We start from the raw sequence: 22,686 nt of genomic DNA on the forward strand, positions 1-22,686 counted from the left end.
GCCTTTTATGCTACTACTGCCTTTATGCCATTATTCATCCTACTTCCTCCATCTGAAATATGCTTTGCCCACATCTCTGCCTTGAGTATCTCACCCACCCTCCATTATTAAGTCAAATGTCACTTCCTCTTCTATTGCTCCAGTTAGTATTATTATTTCTCTTTTTGAGGCTTTCATTCTACTTGACAGCCCTTTATAACATTCATTGCATTCACTAAGTCTTTTTGCTTTTTATATACATATTGTGTTTCCCTAGCACGACAAACTCCACAAGGAGAGGAGTGACACTCGCACTTCCATTTCCTTCAGTGCCTAAACTCACAGGAGAGTGTCCATGAATGTGATATTAAGCTGAATTAGGTTACTGTTTCACCTAATAACATCTGACATCTGCACTGGCTTCAGAGCTCTATTTCCTCCTATTATCAGTAAGAAAAATCTGAAATTAAAATGTAGCATGGTTTCATGGAAAGAACAGTAAAGCAAGTGTAAGAAGATCCCTGGAGGCAACCCCTGGTCTGTTACTTGACACTGGCATGACATTGGCTAAACCACAGTCAATTCATTTCCTAATCTATAATATGTGAAATACGATATTTTTTCTGGTAAAGAGAAAACACCGTACCAATTGGAAAGTGTGACATGAATGGAAGGAGTCATCATTCCACAACAGACTTGTACCAAAATTGTCAAGGATGATGTCACATGTCTTAGGTTTAAGTAACATACAGAGTTATGGAAATGAAAAAAATGTTATGTATCAACTAGAATGATATTCTAAGGTTTTCTTCAAAAATAAAACAATACCTGTGAAATTGTTCAAATAAATTTCTTGGCACAAAATTCAGAAGCGTGTACTTTGTTGTTCGTATTCGATTGTTCACATAGGCTCCAGAGAACTTCTCATACTCATCCTTGAAGGGTTGGAGGTGGGGAACAACAATCCGGTGCCTTCCTGCCAGTTTAGGGGTCTGCGAGGACTTGCGCCCACAGCCAAGCAACGAGGAATAGTTATATGGCCTCGAATCATCATCCCTGGTTGCACCTCCAATCAGCCGTCGCCAGTGATATCTGGCCCATTGGAGAGCCTCAGCCATGTCCAAACTGTGGTGAGATCCAGGCTGTGTAGCTGACCTGGCAAGCAAACAAAAAACACACTTCCATGAGCTTCTGAAAAGTCTCAAAGACAGTGAAATTTTAATATTTTTTCTATACGAAATAAATATATGACCCAATGGTTCAACAGGTAAGGTAGAAAGTAAAAGCAGTCTTTAGAACTCCATTTTAACCAAATAGAGCATACATTTTTTTGCCTCATGGGCTAAGCATCTGAGAGACAGCACCTAAAAGGTCATTCTGTAACTTGAAGCAAACAATTTGGGCTTAATCTGTGCAAGTCTCTTAACTTCTCTGATCATCAATTTTATCATCTTTGCAATGGCATAATGCCAGGCATCTCAGGAAATTGTTTTGAGGACTAAACGAGTAACACATAAGTCACCTAGCATAAAGTCTGATAGATCATAGGACATCAATAAAACCCATTCTATGGAGACTACAAAAATGCCCACAAATTCTTCCTGTCTTTGCATGCATAACTTTCTGCCAATCAAGAGGTAGAGTCTTTCTCTACCTGTGGAATCTGGGCTTGGCCATGTGCTAATTAACACCAGCTAATGTAACACTAGCAAAGAAGACAGCAAGTAGAGGCTTGAAAAGCGCTTTTTCATTGGAGCTTATTCTCTGTCACTGTTCTAGGAACCACTGTGGCCCACACCACATGCCTCAGTTGCCCCATTTACCACCATAACCTCTATAAATACATAAATGACACCACTGACTGCCAACTGACCACTAACAAGTGAATGTGCCCAGATGACACAAATTAGAATAGAGATACGCTGAGCTGAGCTCAGTCCGACTTGCCCACCCACCAAATTATGAGTCAATAAATGTTATGTCATTAAGTTTTGGGGTGCTTTGCAACAAAACAAAATCAAACTGATACATATTCCCTTATTTTCCTTATTTCTAAGGTTTCCTTATTTTCCAAGAAATGCAGCCCTACCTGGAATGTGAGTTTGTTAATCAAAACAAAAAAAGGAAAGAAAGGGGTTCAAGCAATTCTCGTGCCTCAGCCTCCCGAATAGCTGGGATTCTAGGCAGACAATCACTTCTGATGGGAAGAACAACAGCCTCCGAGTATATGTAGCTGTGCCTAGATATTGGACCCACAATAGATAGCCCGTCTTATCATGAGAGAAAATATTCATGTCAGTCTCATCAGTTTTATACTAATGATAGCAACAAGAAAAAAAAAAAGTTCTATCCCTATCAGCTCTTAGTCCTTTGGAGTTTGGCCTCTAAAATATTTATTTATAGAGAACTAAATCAATGAAGATTGACTGGCCAAAATAACACTATCTCTTCGGTATAATTTTTTAAAAGCCTGCCTCTGAAGTATATTTGAAAAGCTGGTTTTTACTTCACAAAGCATACAAAAGTGGCTTAGTTCTTTTAACCTATTGCTCATAATGACAGCTTGAGTTATTAATGTAGTTCATAACATATCTAGAACTCTCCTCCAGAATAAGAACATAAGATAGTGCTTTATAAGTGAATCAATAGATAACAGAAAATACTGAACATAAATACTAAGTGCTTTTCATTAGTTTCACATAATGCACATTAGGTTACCATTATGACAAATGCGATATTTTTTAAAGGGTTGAAATCAGCACAATTTGATTTATTTCTGGAAACCTTAAAAGGAAGCATTCACTTGCCATTAAATTCTTACTAAAACATAAGAACATTTATCCCTCTAGTGTCCACAATCTCATACAACAATCTATATCTCACTTCCCTTTTTAAATTTTGAAATACAATTTCTTGAGAGTCTAAACAGGAATAACTAAACAAATATGAAATAAATACAGGAGGTGTTAACTTCTGCTAATTTGTGGTGTGTCTGACTAATAACCTCACGGTAGCAAACATACTTACTGGTTCACAGAAACAATCAGCTTTTTATTCCACAACCCAGACAAGAACCACATCTTTCTCCAAGTCACTCAGTTCCTAAGAAACAAGCCCATAATGACTGAAAAACATTTCGTTGCAAAAGTATTTCTAGGCCTCTTTCTCTATGTGCCTTTTTAATATCTTTAAATGTACATGAGATTCTCTATTTACTCTCATATTGCCTTTCCCCTTTATTCCTTCTTTTCATTTTCAAGGAATTTTGGTGAAGATAGAATTAGGGCTGGCTCACTGCCCTCCATGGTCCCCTCCTAGAGCCTGCAAGAGTCTCTCTCCTACTCTCCAAGGCTGGGCAGCTCATCATTTTGTAAGAACTCTCTCTTCAGCACTGCCATTCTCCTGAAAAGTGACCCTTGGGTCAGAGGACAGATTTAAGCTAGACAGAGAAGTACTTTGAAGGGACTAAGGAGAAAAGCCTAGGCTTGGAGGTAATTAACATATGATGAAAATCCTTTCAAATTTCTAGATTAAAATTTAACTCTTTTATACTGGGCAGGAATGACCAAGGATCTATTTAGTCATCCTAGCTCAGAGGCTTCTGAAATGTGTTAACTGCCATCCCAGTGAGAAATACATTCTATGATGCAAAGTAGAATTTACACACACACACTCACACACACACATCTGAAACAAAAGTTCTACGAAATATTTCTTACCCTTACCACCTGCAATGCATACAGGGATCTTCTTTCTTCTCTCTCTCATATTAATACCAGTTAGGATGCATTGAATTAGTTTCAAGATCCACTAATGTCACTGTCCATGTTAGTAAAAAGATACTGATTGTGTGTGGCTTCACACGGGGCTGAAATTATACATGGAAGTGGATAGATCCATGTTCCTAAATAGATCCACATCCCTAAATGCAGAAAACAGACTATTATGGAATGCAAAATTCCAACTACAAAGGAGTAATAAGTTCAAGAGATCTATTGTATATTGTGGTGACTACGGTTAATACAGTAACAATATATTGTATACTTGAAAATTGTTAAGAGAGTAGACTTGAAGTGTTCTCACCACAATAAAAAGTATATGAGGTAATACACATGTTAATTACCTTGAGTTAGCCATTCCACAATACATCCACATATCAAAACATCACATTATTCACCATAAATACATACAATTTTTATTTGTCAATTCAAAAGTTTTTAAAACAAAATTTTCCCCTTACAACCCTTTCTCCCTTAGTCGATAATGTTACACATAGAAAGCTTTTCCCATAGAAACAGGTATTTGTTCTACAGAGAGCTAAAGATAAAATCTGTTTATAAAGATCTTTCAAATTGTTTTATTTCAGTGGATGCTTTTGTAAAATGAATAAAAAGAAATAACATTTTCAATGTCTGAAAATATCAGATTTAAAAAAGAAGAAAACAGAGTCTTACGGTAGAAAATTAACGAAAGCGAGCACTTGACAAGAAGGCTCAAGGGAGGGCAGCACTGTGCCCATCGTAATCAGGAAAGAGCCTTTCACTCTTTCTCTGTCATTTCCAACAAAGTTAAAAGTATGTTAGTGGCCAGGCGCGGTGGCTCATGCCTGTAATCCCAGCACTTGGGGAGGCCGAGGCAGGTGGATCACAAGGTCAGGAGATCGAGACTATCCTGGCTAGCACAGTGAAACCCCATCTCTACTAAAAATACAAAAAATTAGCCAGGCGAGCGCCTGTAGTCCCAGCCATTCAGGAGGCTGAGGCAGGAGAATGGTGTGAACCCAGGAGGCGGAGCTTGCAGTGAGTCAAGATCGTGCCACTGCACTCCAGCCTGGGTGACACAGCAAGATTCTGTCTCAAAAAAAAAAAAAAAGTATATTAGTACTTGGAGAAGCCTCTGTTATTAATAGTGCTCCACATAAATATTCAGGAAAATTTCTTTAAGATACGATAGGAAAGCAAATCAGTAAGTCATACTTCATCAAGCATCATCACAAATCATTATATCTTAAGGCTTAGACTTCAGAGATGACTTAACACAGTGGTCACAAACCATTAGTCCTACAGCAAAATTCTACCCAATGACTTATTTTGTGTCAGAGTGTTGGCAAACACATGGTTTTGTTTTATAAACAGAAATATATATATATACACACACCTATAAAAGCAAGATTTTAAAATAGAGATAAATGCACATAAAATATTGATAATTGGTTTTCCTTAAAATAAATCAAGGGAATGGTTAGCACACATCTTCATATGGTAACAAAGGTTACTGTGGACTTTGACTCCAACGCTGCATTTTGCAGTTCACCCTTTTAAACTGAAGGAACGAGCACTTTGCTCACCACTTTTTGACAAATCAAATTTCTTCTGCTCTGTAAACCCAGGGTCAAATATTAGCTGTACCACTTAGTAGCTACTCAGTCTTCTAAAAAATAAAATGAAACATGATTAAGAGTCAAGGGACATGCTATAAATAAACAATGCTCATCCTCTTCCCCACTCTCCTGTTTGAGTGTTTCTCAAGTCATAGATAAGTCAAGGGTAGGAATCTTGTACATTGGGCTTAGGTCCAAAGTTTTCAATTTAAAGTTGTCCAAGTAAATGCTCAGTTCAATGTACCTATTAATGACTGAGACGTAGCAGCATAAAGTAGGATACAAACAGAAAACCAAACAACCAAAAAGACAGGTATGACATAAAGTGACCTTCATACTACCTAATCTCGTTCCTCACCATTCTCTCCAAAACTCATTCCAACAACGTTCATGGACAAACTGTATTCCACTTGTCCAGTGTTGCCCAAGCCCCCCTGATAAGAATCACCTGGGGCCCCTGTTAGTCACAGTCTCCAAAGCCTCTGCCCTGGAGATTCTGATTCAGAGGATCTGGAATGGGGTCTATGACATTGTAATTTAGTTAGTACTTCCAATGAGTTAAGGAGGTTGCAAAGCATAGTGTACACTTTGCACCTCTCCAAATGGCTGCCCTCTCTTTCTGAAGAACTAGTTAACCATATCACCCACTCACCACACCAGCCTCTATTCATCCTTGACACTATTTTGGCTTGACCGTGGAATGAGGGAGATTGGGAGGGGTCCACACAGGAGACACCATAAGGCGTTTTCTGCTCTGCTCCCATTAGAACCCTAAGCATGGCTCATATGCATTTGCCATAGTGTGTTACAGATGGCTTCATTCTTCAAAGTCAGGGAAGATACCTAATTCCTCTCCATGTGTCTGTTCAGTGCTTGGCCAAAGTTAGATGATATGGAAATGTCTGTTGATCACTGAATTTTATAGAAAAGAACATAAAGACATCCCATTTCCTTTTGCCTGGCTCAGAGCATAGTTGACGTCAACTTCTGGCACCCCCATTTGCCAGCTTAACTTGCTCAAAGGGTTGCTATGAGGATTCAGTGAGTTACTATATGAAAAGCACTTAGCACGTTTGACCCAGAGTAAGTCCCGAGTAAGGGTTAACTACCATTGTAACTTTTTACAAGATGTTCTCTCTACAATATTTACTCATAAATATTAGCTGAGAATTTGTGTGCACAGTATTGATACTAACAACTATACCAATTATTCATCTATGTTTAATTTATTAAACTGCACCTCATACTGAACCACCTGGTCACACTCTGCTTTAGTAACTTTGCTCTTCATTTAATGGGGGAGGCTTCTAGGCAACCAAATAGCTGAGGATAGCAATACTCTCTTCTCAACTGTTGCTAAGAGAAAGTCCAGTAATCTAGTAGACAAAAGTTCTAATAAAGAACTTAATGGGCAGCATTTTCAGGGATTTCTAGAAACATCATTCATAATTCTAAGATTTAGCCCATTCTTCAAAGAGATAAATGTTCAGAGTTTTCTGCTAATAACCCAACTGGTCTCGTCTTTTATGACCTGATGTTCTGCCAACCATAGGAACCCTATCTTGAGAATTAACAAAAACAACTTTTTAAAACCATATGAACAACCAGGTGCTTGAAGTTCAATGATGATCACATAACCCAAGAAAGAATGTTTTAGATCTAGATACTCTATCATCAGTAATCTGCTGTCCTTAGAGGTATTGATTTATAATCTTAAAAAATTAAGTTAAAGTTTTGTGAGGAAAATGTATTAATTTTGTGTAATACTCTGGAATAGTCTAGTGCTACTGTAAAGTAGGTCTGCATGATGCTAGATATTAATTTTCCCATCCAATATTTCATTTACTCGCAGATTATAAAACCTGTAATTAAAGTTCTAAAATCTATAAGCTTTCAATTTTAGGTGTGAAATCAACTAAGATCAGAATTGAAGAAATACATATCAAGCATTGCTTGGTAAGTACTAACACTTTTATAATAATTACTGTTTACAAAATACTCTCACATGCCATTTAATTTAGTTTTCACTTGATGTGGAATTTCATTTCATTTTTCAGAGAAAAAGTAAAGTTCGAAGAATGTTTTAAAATTTTCTCAAGACGTCCAATCTATGTAATGCTGTTGAGCTGCTGAGACTGTTTTATGTTTTAAAACATATGTTTTATTCCAACTATATAATACTATTAATACGTAAAATTTTAAATAATAAAATATGCTAATTTAAAATTACATTATTTCTAATTATAATATTTTTTCTAGAAGATATTAAAAACTAAAATCCATCACTAACAGAATGTATCTAAAATATACTAAGTTCCTTACACAAATGTACTTGAAGGCAGATTTAGTTCTCAAAAGTCCTATTTCCCTTAATGAATGCTTAATGAAAAGCTTGCAGTAGGGCAGATTACCAAAGGTAAATACAGGATAATGAATTCTCTTGGGCTCAGTTAGCATTTTTAAATTCCTGAGGTCATCACCAGCTAACAATTTGAAAAATACACATGTTCACTGGTCTAAAAGAAGAAAACATCTATAATCATTTCAAGATGCCCTACATTTGTTTTGCATCAGAATCTCCCGAACCTCATCCCCTAGGTTTCTTTTTTTTTTTTTTTTTCCCTTTGGAGACAGAGTCTTGATCTGTCACCCATGCTGGAGTGTAGTGGTGGGGTGGCTCGATCTCAGCTCACTGCAATCTCTGCTTCCCTGGTTCAAGCGATCCTTCCACCACAGCTTCCCAAGTAGCTGGTACTATAGGCATGCACCACCATGCCCAACTAGTTTTTTTTGTTTGTTTGTTTCTTGTATTTTTAGTAGAGATGGGGTTTCATCATGTTGGCCAGGCTAGTCTCGAACTCTTGACCTCAGGTGATCCACCTGCCTCGGCCTCCCAAAGTGCTAGGATTATAGGTGTGAGCCACCACACCTGGCCATGAACCTCACCCCTCTAGATTTCTGATCCAGCAGGTCTGGGATGGGGCTCAGGAGTCTGCATGTCTAACACACTTGCAGATAGTACTGATGCTGCTGGTCCTGGGACCACACTCTGAGATTCACTACTCTGTGCTAAGTAACTTTATTGCAAAATGCACAATTGGAATTAAGACTGAGCAATTTATTAGATATCACTCATGTTATTGGGAAGCCCATCTCCTTTGAATGTGTAACCTCAGCTATGTGCTAATGACTTGACAGCGATACAAGAAGATCCTCACATTTAAGGCTATAATTAACTAAAAGAGCAAAGTCTAGTTTACACAAAAGATTGTTGATGAGATCTTAAGGATTCTTTCTGCAGATTTAATACAGTTAGAATTAGTTTCAACCAACATTTCCAAAAGTTGACCAAGAAAGAACAATGGATTCTGACCTTGATAGACTTATAAACTTCTTCTCAACCAAGATGAGAAAACACAAACAAAACGCCAAAGTTCTTATATGTTCTAAACCATGGAAGACACGGAAATTCTCTATCATAGTCAATATAAAAGGCACAGAGAAATTTCATATCTATGGATTTCTAACAATACATGTGATATAATAACTTAGGCATTTCATGGTATGTAGCTCACTACAGCTCTTATTATGCTAAAGTTATTATAGTTCACATTAAGATCTAGAGCATGTAATTCTAAAATGGACACTTACGAAACTCTGCAACAGGAAGACATAAAAAAGGAAATAAAACAAGTAGGACTTATTTTTAGAAATAGCTGAAGTATTTAAATTTTATTGTTCTAAAACTCTCTGAGAGGAAGTTATTCTGAGTAACCTTTTTTAAGACAGTTTAAAGTTTATTCTTTAAAGTACCAAAACAATTTCATCCAGGATAGAAATAACTATACAATGTGTACTCAATTTTCCTATATTTGACACGGCATTTCAAGTAAATTTTCTACTCTGAGAATTCAGCACCAATGTTCTGAGCACACGCATACTCTTTATAGTGATGCCTTCAGGGTCTTCAGAAGCATTTCCATAAGGTTTTCTTCAAGTCCTTGAAGACCTCCTTATTTTGAATGGTTTTACAGGCTTTTTCCCCATCAGCTGACCAAATCTGTTTTTATAAAGATTTTTTTACTTCCAACTACCTCAGAATAATTAAGAAATGTAAATAAATGACCTCAGTGGTCTTCAGGAAGTAGAAGATAAAAATTCAGCAGGATTTATTTAGTGAAATCTATTTTCACGATTTAGAGATTTCTTTTCCTTATATTTGTTAGAAAATAGGTACTGAAAGGCTACCATTGCCAACCAGGTACTTTTCCAGGCATTGAAAACTAACATGATGGGAAGTCCCATGTGAACTCCATGGTTTCTGTCCTCCAGAAGTACAGAGTCTAGTAAAGGGATCAGGCACGAACCTCATAAGATTCCCTCTTTACCAGAGATACTTCAGAGATTAATTCCTACAAGACAAACTTTGATAAATATGTGGCCAAGCTTCAGACCACAAAATGGTAAGAGCATTAAAAGACTAACCAATAGATAAACAGTTAAGTTTCAAAATGAAGCTAGCACACAGATATGTGCTCACTTAAAAATCAGAGCCAAAATATATATTTGAACTGGCAGAAGAACACAAGTTTCCCAGTGTGGATCTTTACTCATTCACACTAAGGAAGGTAAACTCCAGTTTCATGTGGTAAGTTGTGTATATATGAAAAACATGATAAACACACTGGATTGTGGTTCTAAACAGAATCTTTATAAGATTATTAGGAAGATAAAGGAGAATGAGCTAAAATGATTTAATACTTGTTTCTCCTACAAGGCCATCTTGTTTACTGTTTTAACCAATAACTGGACAATGCCTGGCATATAACATGCCCTCAATGAATACTTTTCAGTGAATTAACAAACATTAATCAGGTTCTTGTTGCTATACCATGCACCCCAAAAAACGCTCTTCAAATGGGATGAATCTTAAGAGAATAAGGGACAATCAATGTATAATAAGTATTATTGCATGAAGGAATAGGTAGGTTCCTTTGCTGGAGATCTACTTGGTTAATTCCACCTTGACCCTTAAAATGGCCTAAAGCCTTTGCTGGAGAAAGTAATTATGTTTGTCCTCAGACTACTGATGACTTAAGTTGTATTAGATCAGTGATCCTCAAATGGGGCCAACTGTACCTCCCCTTCCAGCCCCCTAGGACACTTGCTAATATCTGGTGATACTTTTGGTTGTGGAAAGAAGCCAGAGATGCTGTTAAATATGCAGCAATGAACAGGACAATCCTTCACAACAAACAATTATCTAGTCCCAAATGTCAAGAAATGCCGCTGTTGAGAAACTCTGGGTTAAAACAAGTCATCACATTTGTCCAAGGGAGAGGTAAGTGGCACTGTGGAAAGAACAGAGCATTTCTGAGTCACGGGTTCAAATTCTGGCTCTCCCTCTCAGCCCTAGTGGGACTTCTTATGACCCTCAGTTTTCCAATTAGGAAAATGGCAATGATGCCATCTGCTTTGTAGGGTTGTTGTGAGGAGTTAATGGGAATTTATGTAAGGCATCTGGCATATAATAGATCAACAAATGGTAGCTATTCTTACTTTTTTTTATAAGAATACGTATGAATTGTTTGATGCCAACATTTCTTCAAAGTGGGAAAAGCATTTTAAAGATGCTTAAGAACTTAAACAAAAAACTCAGAATGTTAAAGCTGGAAAAAAATGTTAATATCCAACTAGTTTATACAGAAGAAAACAGGTTTGGAAAGAATGACTTACCCAAAATTACACAGCAAGTTAGTGGCAATTCACATACAATAATCCTGCTGTTTGTTCCACTACCATTTTCTTATTCATGCATATATAGGCTTTTATTAATTCCTAAACTATATCATTATTTATGAATGTGTCATAAATTATTTAAGTCAATTTGAATATAATATTATTACGCTTGCCAGAATTTTATATGCTAGTATGATTCAACTATAAATTCAGATTTCTACAGATAGGTACTTATCCTAACATTTTCACGGCCTATTTGAGCTAATCTGTGGAATCTACCCCATTGTTTCAGTATCACCTTAACAAGTCTATTATTACTCACAGCGATTTTTTTTTTGAGATGGAGTTTTGCTCTTATTGTCCAGGCTGGGGTGCAATGGCACAATCTCAGCTCACCCCAATGTCGGCCTCCCTGGTTCAAGTGATTCTCCTGCCTCAGCCTCCTGAGTAGCTGGGATTACAGGCATTTGCCACCACATCTGGCTAATTCTGTATTTTTAGTAGAGATGAGATTTCTGCACGTTGGTCAGGCTGGTCTCGAACTCCCGACTTCAGGCGATCTGCCCGCCTCAGCCTCCTAAAGTGCTGGGATTATGGCCACTGTGCCTGGCCATAATGGTGTATTTTTTAAATTAATATCTTATAGGCCGGGTGCAGTGGCTTACTCCTGTAATCCCAGCAATTTGGGAGGCCAAGGAGGGAGGATCGCCTGAGGTCAGACGTTTGAGACCAGCCTGGCCAATGTGGTGAAACCCCATCTCTAATAAAAATACAAAAATTATCCAGTCGTGGTAGCAGGCGACTGTAATCACAGCTACTCGGGAGGCTGAGGCACGAGAATCACTCAAACCCAGCAGGTGGAGGTTACAGTGAGCCGAATCACGCCACTGCACTCCAGCCTGGGCACTACAGTGAAACTCAGTCTCAAAAATTAATTAATTAATATCTTATAAGATCAATATTAAAAATTATTCATTTCTGATTTAATAGTCACATGAATAACACAGTTGGAAAAAAAGCCTGAACAAACACAGAAGCCACATACTACAAATATATAGGAAAAAAATATTTTCAACTTCAGTAGTAACCTAAAAAAATAATTTAAGACAGAGGTAGCATTTTTTGACTGAATGCAGAATGTAGCAAAGGGTTTCTTCATTCATAATGCTCAATGAAGGTATACAATCATATAGTTTTGGGGGACTTTAACCTGCTCTTACTTCTCTAGACCCATAGGACAATATGCCCTAAAAATGTCATCTCTGGCCCTCAGTAGAAACATACTCATCTCAGTCCAAGAAAGTCACTACACAGCCGGGTGTGGTGGCTCACACCTGTAATCCCAGCACTTTGGGAGGCTGAGGCAGGCGGATCACCTGAGGTCTGGAGTTCGAGACCAGCCTGACCAACATGGAGAAACCCTGTCTCTACTAAAAATACAAAATTAGCTGGGCATGGTAGTGCATGCCTGTAATCCCAGTTACTCCGGAGGCTGAGGCAGGAGAATGGCTTGAACGTGGGAGGCAGAAGTCGCTATGAGCCGAGATTGTGCCATTTTACTCCAGCCTGGGCAACAAGAGCAAAACTCCATCTCAAAAAAAAAAAAAAAAGTCACTACACAAATGTTCAGAAATAGAGAAATTGTTAACTGCATTATATCTAATTGTGTTAAATTTATTTCTAATGGAAATACAAGACAGCTATTAAAAATGATGTTTAGGCTGGGCATGGTGGCTCATGCCTGTAATTTCAACGCTTTGGGAGGCTGGGGCAGGCAGATCACCTGAGGTCAGGAGTTCGAGATCAGCCTGACCAACATGGAGAAACCCCATCTCTACTAAAAATACAAAATTAGCCGGGCGTGTGGCGCATGCCTGTAATCCCAGTTGCTGGGGAGGCTGAGGCAGGAGAATCGCTTGCACACAGGAGGTGGAGATTGCGGAGAGCCGAGATAGAGCCATTATACTCCAGCCTGAGCAACAAGAGCGAAATTCCGTCTCAAAAAAAAAAAAAAAAAAGTTGTTTAAAAGAATTTTTAATGACTCATAAAATGCTTAAAGTTTATAAAGTTTTAAAGCACGATTTAGACCTGTATACAAGTATAATCTCAACTATGAATATATACAATATATAAACATGGAAGAAATGGAAGAATTTGGAGTAATATATTTTTAAGACATTAACACTGGTTATTTTGAGACAGTCTATTAATAGCAGATTTTAATTTTTTCAATGTTTTAATACTCTCCATTTTTTTTAACCATTAACACGTATAGTTATTTTGGAATTAGAAAACAGATCTTCATTTTAATCAAAAAGTTAAATTTTGATTAAACTTCATATAATCATGAAGCCTATACACAGAACTTAATGTATTGCTTTTACATTTAAGATGTGGGAAAGAGACGCATTTCTTTAAGTCTTTTTTTCTTCCCTTTTTTTTTAAAGCACAACTTCACAAAATGCAAGCCAAGTGTGCTGCCTCAACACTGAAAAGGAATGTTCACACACAAGCCATGCGTAACACGTGTACATAATAATAATAATGCTATACTCAATATTAAACCAGAAATTATGTTTAACTTAGTATATAAGTTTCTTGACATACAAGTTAAACATAGTTTAGTATATAAGCTTCTTGATAAAGGCAAATATGTGTGTTCCTGCATAGAAGCATTACATGTAATTATAAATGTTGCAAAGCTAGTTAATTAAAGCATTCAGTTTTGGGGTTTTGTTTTTTGTTTTTACCAAAAGATAATTACTAAAAGTTACCTTATAAATGTCTGGCTAAATTGTAATAAATAGCATACTTAAATGTTGATATAGTTTTGGGAGACTCTTCTTTCTGAAAATTAGTTGTGAAAACAGAATTTAAATGGTTGTCTGCTCACATAATTGTTTCAATAAAACATTTTTATGCCCATACTTATGTAGGGCATATAGAGTTTTTGATGTGAAAGTAGTATAAAAATCTCAAAAATAAGTCAGTTATACTTTTCAAATATTACCTTCATTGTTCTTTAGAAAATTAAAGTCAGTAGGAAAATAAAAGTTTGTAGTTATGAAAATTTTCAATTCCTAATTAAGAGCCTATTTCAAAATTCTTTCTGCTTATTTCTAATATCTTCATAACATGACCAATCTACAACATTCCAAAATGACCATATTCAACATCACATGGGCCAATTAAGATAAAGAGAGCTGGGATATAGAATTTCCAGCAATAAATGAGGTACTTAATCTAACTTGATTAGATCTAAAGTATATTAAAGAATACAGCCTATGTTGTTTAAAGATGCACTATGAAAATATTTTTGTGCTTGGATTTGAAGTTTACAGAGTTAATTAATTACAACTTTAATGGTCACAGTAGGTGCATCATTCCTTACCACTTCAAAAGCATGCAGGATTGCTAAGAAAACTCGATTCCTTAGGCACAAACTCTCTAACGAAAGTCATAAGATTCACATTTGCTTCTTTCAACCATCATTCCCAAATATATCCGAGATCAAAGAACTCGGGGGGAAAAGTCTTACACTTTTTCCTTTATGAAACATTTGCACAAATGTTTAGTTTAATTCTGCTTTTTTAAAGGGAATCTGTTGCCAGGAAGCAAATAATAACATAAAACCTATCCAACGCACACCTTTAAGTGTTGAACATTGTGTTTCTGACTGTCTTTTTTTAGTTTCATGTATTAAATTAATGACTTTTGCAGGCAGCTTAGTAATAACACAGAGATATCTGAAATAGCATACAGGAAAGAAAATAAAATCCTCTTTCCTGGAGACCTTTTAAGTCTGGCACCTACCTGTCAAAACCCAGTGAATATATTGACTTGCTCACCTGAGGATCTTACTCCAAGCCTGTGGTCTCCAGCTTTAGTGTAGATCAGAATCACATAGAGAGCTTGTTAAAACATATATTCTGCCCGCCCTGCCGCCCCCTCCCCAACCCAAGCACACAATCACACCAGTTTCTCTGATTCAGTGGTTCTGCAGTGGCCTGAGAATTTGCATTCTAACAAGCTCAAGTGATATTGATGAACCTACTCTGGGGGCCACACTTTGAAAATCATAGACCTAGGCAGCTCAAATCTACTCTGGAAAGACTTATTTTTAATTAATGAATGCAGATGCTCGTTCATAAACCCATGGTAAATTGAAAATATCATAAGTCAAAAGTGCATGTCATACACTAACCTACTGAACATCACAGCTTACCTGAGCTTACTTTAAATGTGCTCAGAACGCTTACATTAGCATACAGTTGGACAAAGTCATTTAACACAAAGTCTACTTTATAATCAAGTGTTCAATATCTTGTGTACTTTACTGAATACGATACTGGAAGCAAAAGACAGAATGGTTGTGTGGGAACTTGAAGTACGGTTTCTACTAAATGTGTATCTCTTTTGCATCATCATAAAGTGGAAAAATCATAAGTTGAACCATCAAAAGTCAGGGACTGTGTATTTTCCCCAAGAAGTCATTATCATTAAATATTATTTTTATGCAGTTAATCTTTCTCATACAAATGATGTATATATTAATGTTTAAATAATGAGTGAAACTATTTTTCTTATATACAAGAAATAGGGCAATTATTTTCTATATGAGTAACCACAGAAGTTTTTAAAAAGCAAAGGAAAATAATATGCTTAAAAGAAAGAGAAATGATAAGAGATAAAAAGAATAATGAATAGGAAAGTAGAACTATCTGTAGCTGAAATGGAAAGAATTTAGTCCCTGAACAACTGTAAGATCAAAAGATTATATCAATAGACTATATCAGAGGTTTTCTAAAGGTCTGTCACAGATTATTTGCTCAAGCTATACAGATGAGGCAAATAAGCACATTAGAAACTAAAACTTTGAATTATATTCTGTTATTTTCTTTAAAGAATATAGCATATTACTGGATATGTGATGAAGACATATAGGTATTAACATTAGTTATTTTGTTTAAACTATAAAAAAGGAAAATTCAGTCTGATAGATCAGAGATTTAATTAATTTCTAAAATGTATTAAAGACTTTCTTTTGGAAGCTACTGAATGAATTAACATTAATATATTATAATTATTACATACAGAAGTATTATTTCACAGTGGCTAAAAATTACTTCAGCACATGACTTATTGCAATGAAAGCATGGATTACACATGTCAATTACTTAAACTGTCTCAGTACATATATTTAAACTGTACCTGAGGCCTATAAGTATTACTAAGAATAGTATATAAACACAAATAAGAGGCAGATCAAAATTATAAATGGTATTAGAAACAAGTTGATCTTCATTGAAATTGTAAAATAGATTCATGATAAATACACAATCCCGATAATTTACTCAATGGTACCTATGCATCACACTACATTTATTTTGAATAAGTACTGATAATATAAATAGCTATTTTCAAAACAGCAACAAACAGCATCTGCAATTAGCAGAATGAACACAAGTTTGGCAAACAGATTCACAGTTGTCCATTTACCACAAGCTTTTAGCCTTTCTGAGCATCAGTTTCCAAATCTGTAAAATGGAAATAATATCACCACCTCACACAATTTTGTAAAGAGATTTATTAAACAATGCACTGTGCCTAACACACTAAAGGTGCTCTGTAATTTTAATCTTTCAATTAACATTTTTGGCACCACCACTATATGCTAGGCATTGTTATTTATACTGCAAATAAACCAGGGAACAAAATGGGCAAAATTATCTGCCTTCTAGGAGTTTATTTTCTATGGTACATTTATTTCACCTTGTCCTAGGCATGGTGCTGGGTACTTTGGGAATGAATAAACTAGCCCCAGAACAGGTCAAGTATTTAATTCAATAAAAAAGATGAAATTAGGATAATTGTGCAGTATATGAATTTAGGGAAACAGAAAGTCTTACGAGAAAGTATGGTGTGAGGTCAGAGGATAGAAAGGGAGAAAGGCTTCCCAGGAAAGAAGGTATTATAAGTAAGCCTTGGGAGATGTTTAGAATCCTGACAGAAGAGATTTATAGATTTTAGAAAAGGTAATACGAATACAGGCAAGGAGGCAAGGAGGGTGCAGACTATTTATTTAAGTAACAATAAGTAGTTCAATATGGCTGCAGTTTTAAGTACAAATTAAGAAGTGATGGCAAATTAAATGAAAATCTAGGTTGGGACCAAATTGAAGCCCTGACTTGCTAAGATGAAGAATATGGGAAATCACCGAAGATATCTGAGAAGAGTGTGATATGATACAGACATTTATAAGATTTATTTGCACTTCCTTTCGGCCAGAACCGCCATCTTCCAGTAATTTGCCAAAATGATGAACACAAAGGGAAAGAGGAGAGGCACCCTATGCATGTTCTCTAGGCCTTTTAGAAAACATGGAGTTGTTCCTTTGGCCACATACTAAAACCTTCTAACTATATTATTGTAGTCTAATTAAGGGGAAATCGAAGTTTGAAAATACATGCTAAGTAGTTATGAATCCTATAAATAAAAGAAAAAGATTTCACAACATTTTGAGACAGGTCAAAACTGATTTTCACTTTCCTTCTCATAACCAAGAAAATTATGATTTGTATTACCTAGCCTACCCAAAGAGTTAAAACCTTGTAAGTTTTACTAAGAGGAATGTAGTAGTACCCACCTTCCTCATTCAAAAAGGCCTTAAACTGAATAAGCAGACTTCAGAAAAAGAAATTAAGGAGTATTTAATTAAAGCCTATCAGCCCTAGGCCCTGGCAAATGAAATCAACAGGAAATTAAAGGGAAGTAAAGCTCAAATCTGTTCAACACTGCTTATTATTTTAGAAAACAGGTGGGGCAAAACAGTGAATGTGAGCAGAATAGCTTTATTTTGTGATTTCCTTTATAATCCAAATGTTCTCATCAGAAAAATAATTCAGAAATAATGATACCTAACATAAAAGTACACACAATAAGGGAGACAGGGCGACTTTGTGAAGGAGGGGATATATAATATCATATATGTGCTCTTCATACTAGGACAAATTGTTTCTTTAGGACAGTGACTTGTTTTCTCTGATAACTCAAATATATTTACTGCAGAAATTTTAGAAACGATATATTAACACCATGAGAAAAATAGAAATAAACTATAATCCTACCACCCAAAAATAAATACTATTAACCTTTGGTTTATTCCCCACCAATAAATTGGTTTCTGTGCATAGGTTGATTTTTTTTTTTCAAAACTAGGGTATCATTTTGTAACTTGCTTTTATCTACTTCTCATACCATAAACATTTTTCCATATCATGAATATTTTCTCATATTACTGAATAGTTTTCCCAACAAAATGATACATTTTGATTTGTTGTCCACATTTGTTAATGTGATGTGTGAAAATGTGGTAACTTATTGCTATGTTGGGTTTCTTTGATTATTGGGAGGTTAACATCCCCCCCACCCCAACCTTAGATAATTAAATTTTTTTGTCTTTTGTGAATTGCCCATTTATATCTATTTCTCATTGGGGTTCATTTGTATAGCAGTATTAATCTATCTCTGCCTTAGTCCATTTGGGCTGCTATAACAAATTACCATAAACTAGGTGATTTGTAACCAACAGAGAGTTATTTCCTAAAGTTCTAGAGACTGGGAAGTCCAATATCAAGGTGCCAGCAGATATTGTGCCTGGTGAGAGCTCACTTTCTGATTCATAGGTGGCACCTTCTCACTGCATCTTCCCATGATGGAAGAGGCAAGGCAGCTCTTTGTGGCCTCTTTTATGAGGGCGCTAATCCCATTCATGAGGAATCCTTTCTCATAATCTAATCGCATTCCAAGGCTGTACCTCCTACTACCATCACACTGGGGGTTGAGAATCAACATACGAACTTGGAAAGGGAGGGAACAAACATTTAGACCACGCAATCTCACACTGCTTTTTATAGTATCTTTTTAAAGGGAGCATGTAAAATACAGAGCTTACCATTTATCTTTTTTTTTTTTTTTTGCTTATTATATTTCTTGGTGATATTTTTGAAAGTGGTATTTTGTTGTTATAAAAATAACAGTTGCTTTAAAAGATTTTGGAATATTAGGAAAAATATAAAAAAGAAAATCAAGCTATAACTCTACCACCTAGGAAAATATTTTTTGAGGGGTGGGGGAAATATGATATTTTAATGGATATGCCCATTAATGCAAAAGAAACTTGTATGCAAACAGGAACTGCATTAATCTTTTTCAATCCTTATTAATTTAGGACACTGTCTTAGAGTAATAGCTTAATAAATATTTTTGATTAAATTAATTAAATTTTATATACTTATTTCAAAATTATATTTTACACATAGGATAATATATTAAATTTCACTTTTTTATGGAATACATTGCAAGTATATTTTCCAAGTCATTAAATTTAAAAAAAAAACTTTTTAACTGAGTTTTGTCAATATAGATTAAAACTACACTAATTTATTTAAATATTGTGTTATGGGGGCTTTGTTTCCATTTTTTCACATTACAGATAAGATTGTAATAAACATATTTATACATCTTCATAGGCGATTCATATTATTTCCTTAGGTTATGTTTTTACACCCAGAAAATCACTTAGACCCAAAATCACTTAGTGAAAGGCTACGAACATTCAGAGGTTTTGTTTTATTTTGTAGAGATGAGCGCAAAACGGGACCAGGCAGGTATTGAACCCCTAAGCTCAAGGGATCTTTCTGCCTCAGCCTCCCAAAGTGCTAGGATTAGAAGCACGAGCCACTGTGCCTGGCCCAACATTCACAGGTTTTAATACATACTACCATGTAATTGCCTCAAATAGTTGTATTGACATACCTTTTATTGAGTAGCATTAAAAAATTCCATTAAGGTCACAACTCTTTAACAAAACTAGCATCACTATTAGTCCTTATTCTGCAAAGCTATAAAAAAAGTATTGTTTCTATGGCTAAACTGATTTCTGAAATGAAATAAATTTATCTCAGAAAATAGGGAAGGAATAACTGACCAAGAATAGTGATAGCATCCAGCACACATATATTTGTTCCTAGAGTTGATAAATCAATTCTCCTTTTCTTCAAGCACTATTAAATTTATATTTATCAATGCATTGTTCTGTGAGAATTCTCAAACAATCTTACTTGTAGCATTTTCTTTGATTCTTCCTCAGTAGAACTACTTCCAAATATATGAGACAATAAAGAAAACATGTAATGAAGGCTTGAATATGTGTATTTTTTTAAACCCTTAATTTAAAAAGTCAATTATAGGAAGTACAATTGTCTGACAGGTGAGTCACCTCTGTTCTATGATAAATTATAATGATATCTGAGCATTTTCCTTCATTTTACTGACAATAGCAAAACAAATGATATTCTATTTTTTCTGGGGAGGGGGAGACGGAGTTTCGCTTTTGTTGCCCAGACTGGAGTGCAACCGCGCGATCTCAGCTCACTGCAATCTCCACCTCCCGAGTTCAAGCCATTCTGCCTCAGCCTCCCGAGTAGCTGGGATTACAGGCATGCACCACCACGCCCAGCCAATTTTGTATTTTTAGTAGAGACGGGGTTTCTCAATGTTGGTCAGACTCGTCTGAAACTCCTGACCTTAAGCCCGTCTCAGCCTCCCAAAGTGCTGGGATTACAGGCATGAGCCATGGCGCCCGGCCCTATTCAATTCCATTTAATCACTAAGTATGAAAAGTATTCAGGTTTTGCTAAGCCAGGGTCAAATACTCCCCACATTCTAGTTTAGAATGCTTAGATTTTCCCTCTTTTTCATGCAATTTAATGAATGTTAAATTAGCATGAAAATTAAACGTTATTTTTTAAACTCCCTAAAACTTCAAAATGTTTCTAAGTTATTTTTCGAAATATATAAAATGACTTCATTTTAATAAAAATAAACTATCTCAATGTAGGTATATGATACGTATTTGTAGTGAGAATAGAAAACAGTCCAGAAGAAGCAGTTATTACTTTTTGAGGTGGATGGAAGTGGGAGGCTCTTGCTGCGGGCACTGAATGAACTACTCCGTTGCAAAGATTTTTGCTCTTCACAAGTTAACAAGGGTTTTTGATGATGCTATTCTTCACAGAAATGTGACCTAGCTGATTTAAAGGCTGATACAAATAAATATTGGTGGATGAGGAGCCCCTGTCCTTGTTGATGCATCTTTCAAGGTTGATTTTGAGTTAGAGGTTTGCTTTGTCCATACAGACTTGTTTTTCTCCCTGCTTAGAACCAGCATGAAAAGAACGCAAGAAGAAACTTTGGTCTTATTCAGATCACATTTTTAAAACCTGAGCTAGCATGATAAGAGCAGTTAAAACATATTCTTTCTAACGGCACAGGGTCCCAGACACGAAAATAACCATCCATTCCCTAACCAACTGATGTCTCTCTGTTGTACGTGGTAAATTAAAACTACATGTTTTATAATGTAAAATAAAGGGTGCCCCGAATAATAACTAGGTTCTTTAAAGTTAGTGTTTTAGGGGAAGCATGGCGGCTTCTTTGTAGCACTTCTTTGAAAACTATTTCTGAGAAAGCTCCAATACAAACACCTTTTTCTTCCTAAGGAGTCAACCTTAGGAAATCAGCCTTAAGAATAAATCTGCTGGGCTAAATCTTCAACACTTTCCCTTTTCATCACCTTTGAGGCAGATAGCCAAAATTTCTTTAAACTGCTGATTTCACAATGGGATGACAAAGGTGTGTGTGTGTGTGTGTGTGTGTGTATGAATGCGTGTGTTTGCGTGCCCGTGTGCGCCCTCGTGTACAAAGGTGTGTGTGTGAGAGAGAATGCGTGTGTGTGAGTGCCCGTGTGCGCCTGCGTGTGCATCGTTTACCTTTTTACAAAATCCAGCATTTAAAAGATTTTTAAATTCCCCTTTAACAAATGATTGAAAATGGTGTAATCATTTTACCTTTTTTTTTTTTTTTTAAGTTCAGTAACAGCCCAGAACTGTAGTTTTGAACCATGTCATCAAATCTAAACATGACTAGGGAAGTGGAGCGGGGAGAAACAGAAGAGAGAAACAGAAAGGAAAAGCGGGTGGGCGGTGAAGCAGAAGGCTGGGACAGTCAGAGGGATTCGCCGTCTCATTCTTACCAATTCCTCCCTCGGCACACATCACAGCATGTTGGTCACGAGTCTCAAGGTGCAAGAAAAGAGCTAAGCACTAATCCGAAGAGTGAAAGCGGGTTGTGCTTCCACGCCAGCCATTTGCCTTCGGGGGGAAAAAATATTCACTTCTCAGACATCTCCCAAACTCAGCCCCGGAGCCGGCGCAGGAGCCTGTGCTTAGCTCGCAGCCTACTTCCCGCTCCGCTCCTCCTCCCCTCTCCGCCAAGCTGCAGAGCAGCCTGAGCTGCAGTGCACCGCCAATCGCCAGCCGTCCAGCCCTCCGTGATGCAGCAGGGGCAGGGCCTGGCAACGCCGGGCTCCCAGCCCCAGCTGTTTGACAGAGCTGCCCTGCTGCCCACAGCAGATGCCCCAGTGACCCAGAGCTCTTACAATCTCGCACTGACTTTCACCTCCCAAGTACAGGTTGCTCGCGGTTGACGGTTTGGTTCATTGTTTTGCTGCAATTCTAACAATTCA

The 22,686-nt window shown here is 36.5% G+C and overlaps 1 protein-coding gene across 1 annotated transcript in view; it reads right to left on the bottom strand.

Moving 5' to 3' along the window:
* The window catches only part of ATP10D (ATPase, class V, type 10D), a 109,197-nt gene extending 86,770 nt beyond the window's left edge, over window positions 1-22,427 (bottom strand). The window contains exons 1-2 of the mRNA XM_011927330.1: window positions 22,195-22,427; window positions 808-1,134 (exon numbers count right to left, since the gene is read on the bottom strand). Of these exons, the coding sequence (XP_011782720.1) occupies window positions 808-1,097 (290 nt within the window). The 5' untranslated portion in view covers window positions 1,098-1,134; window positions 22,195-22,427. The remainder of the gene's footprint in view (window positions 1-807; window positions 1,135-22,194) is intronic.
* Between the last annotated feature and the right edge of the window lie 259 nt (window positions 22,428-22,686).

This window comes from Colobus angolensis, unplaced genomic scaffold (assembly GCF_000951035.1).
Source record: "Colobus angolensis palliatus isolate OR3802 unplaced genomic scaffold, Cang.pa_1.0 Scaffold71, whole genome shotgun sequence".
NCBI classification, from domain to species: Eukaryota; Metazoa; Chordata; class Mammalia; order Primates; family Cercopithecidae; genus Colobus; species Colobus angolensis.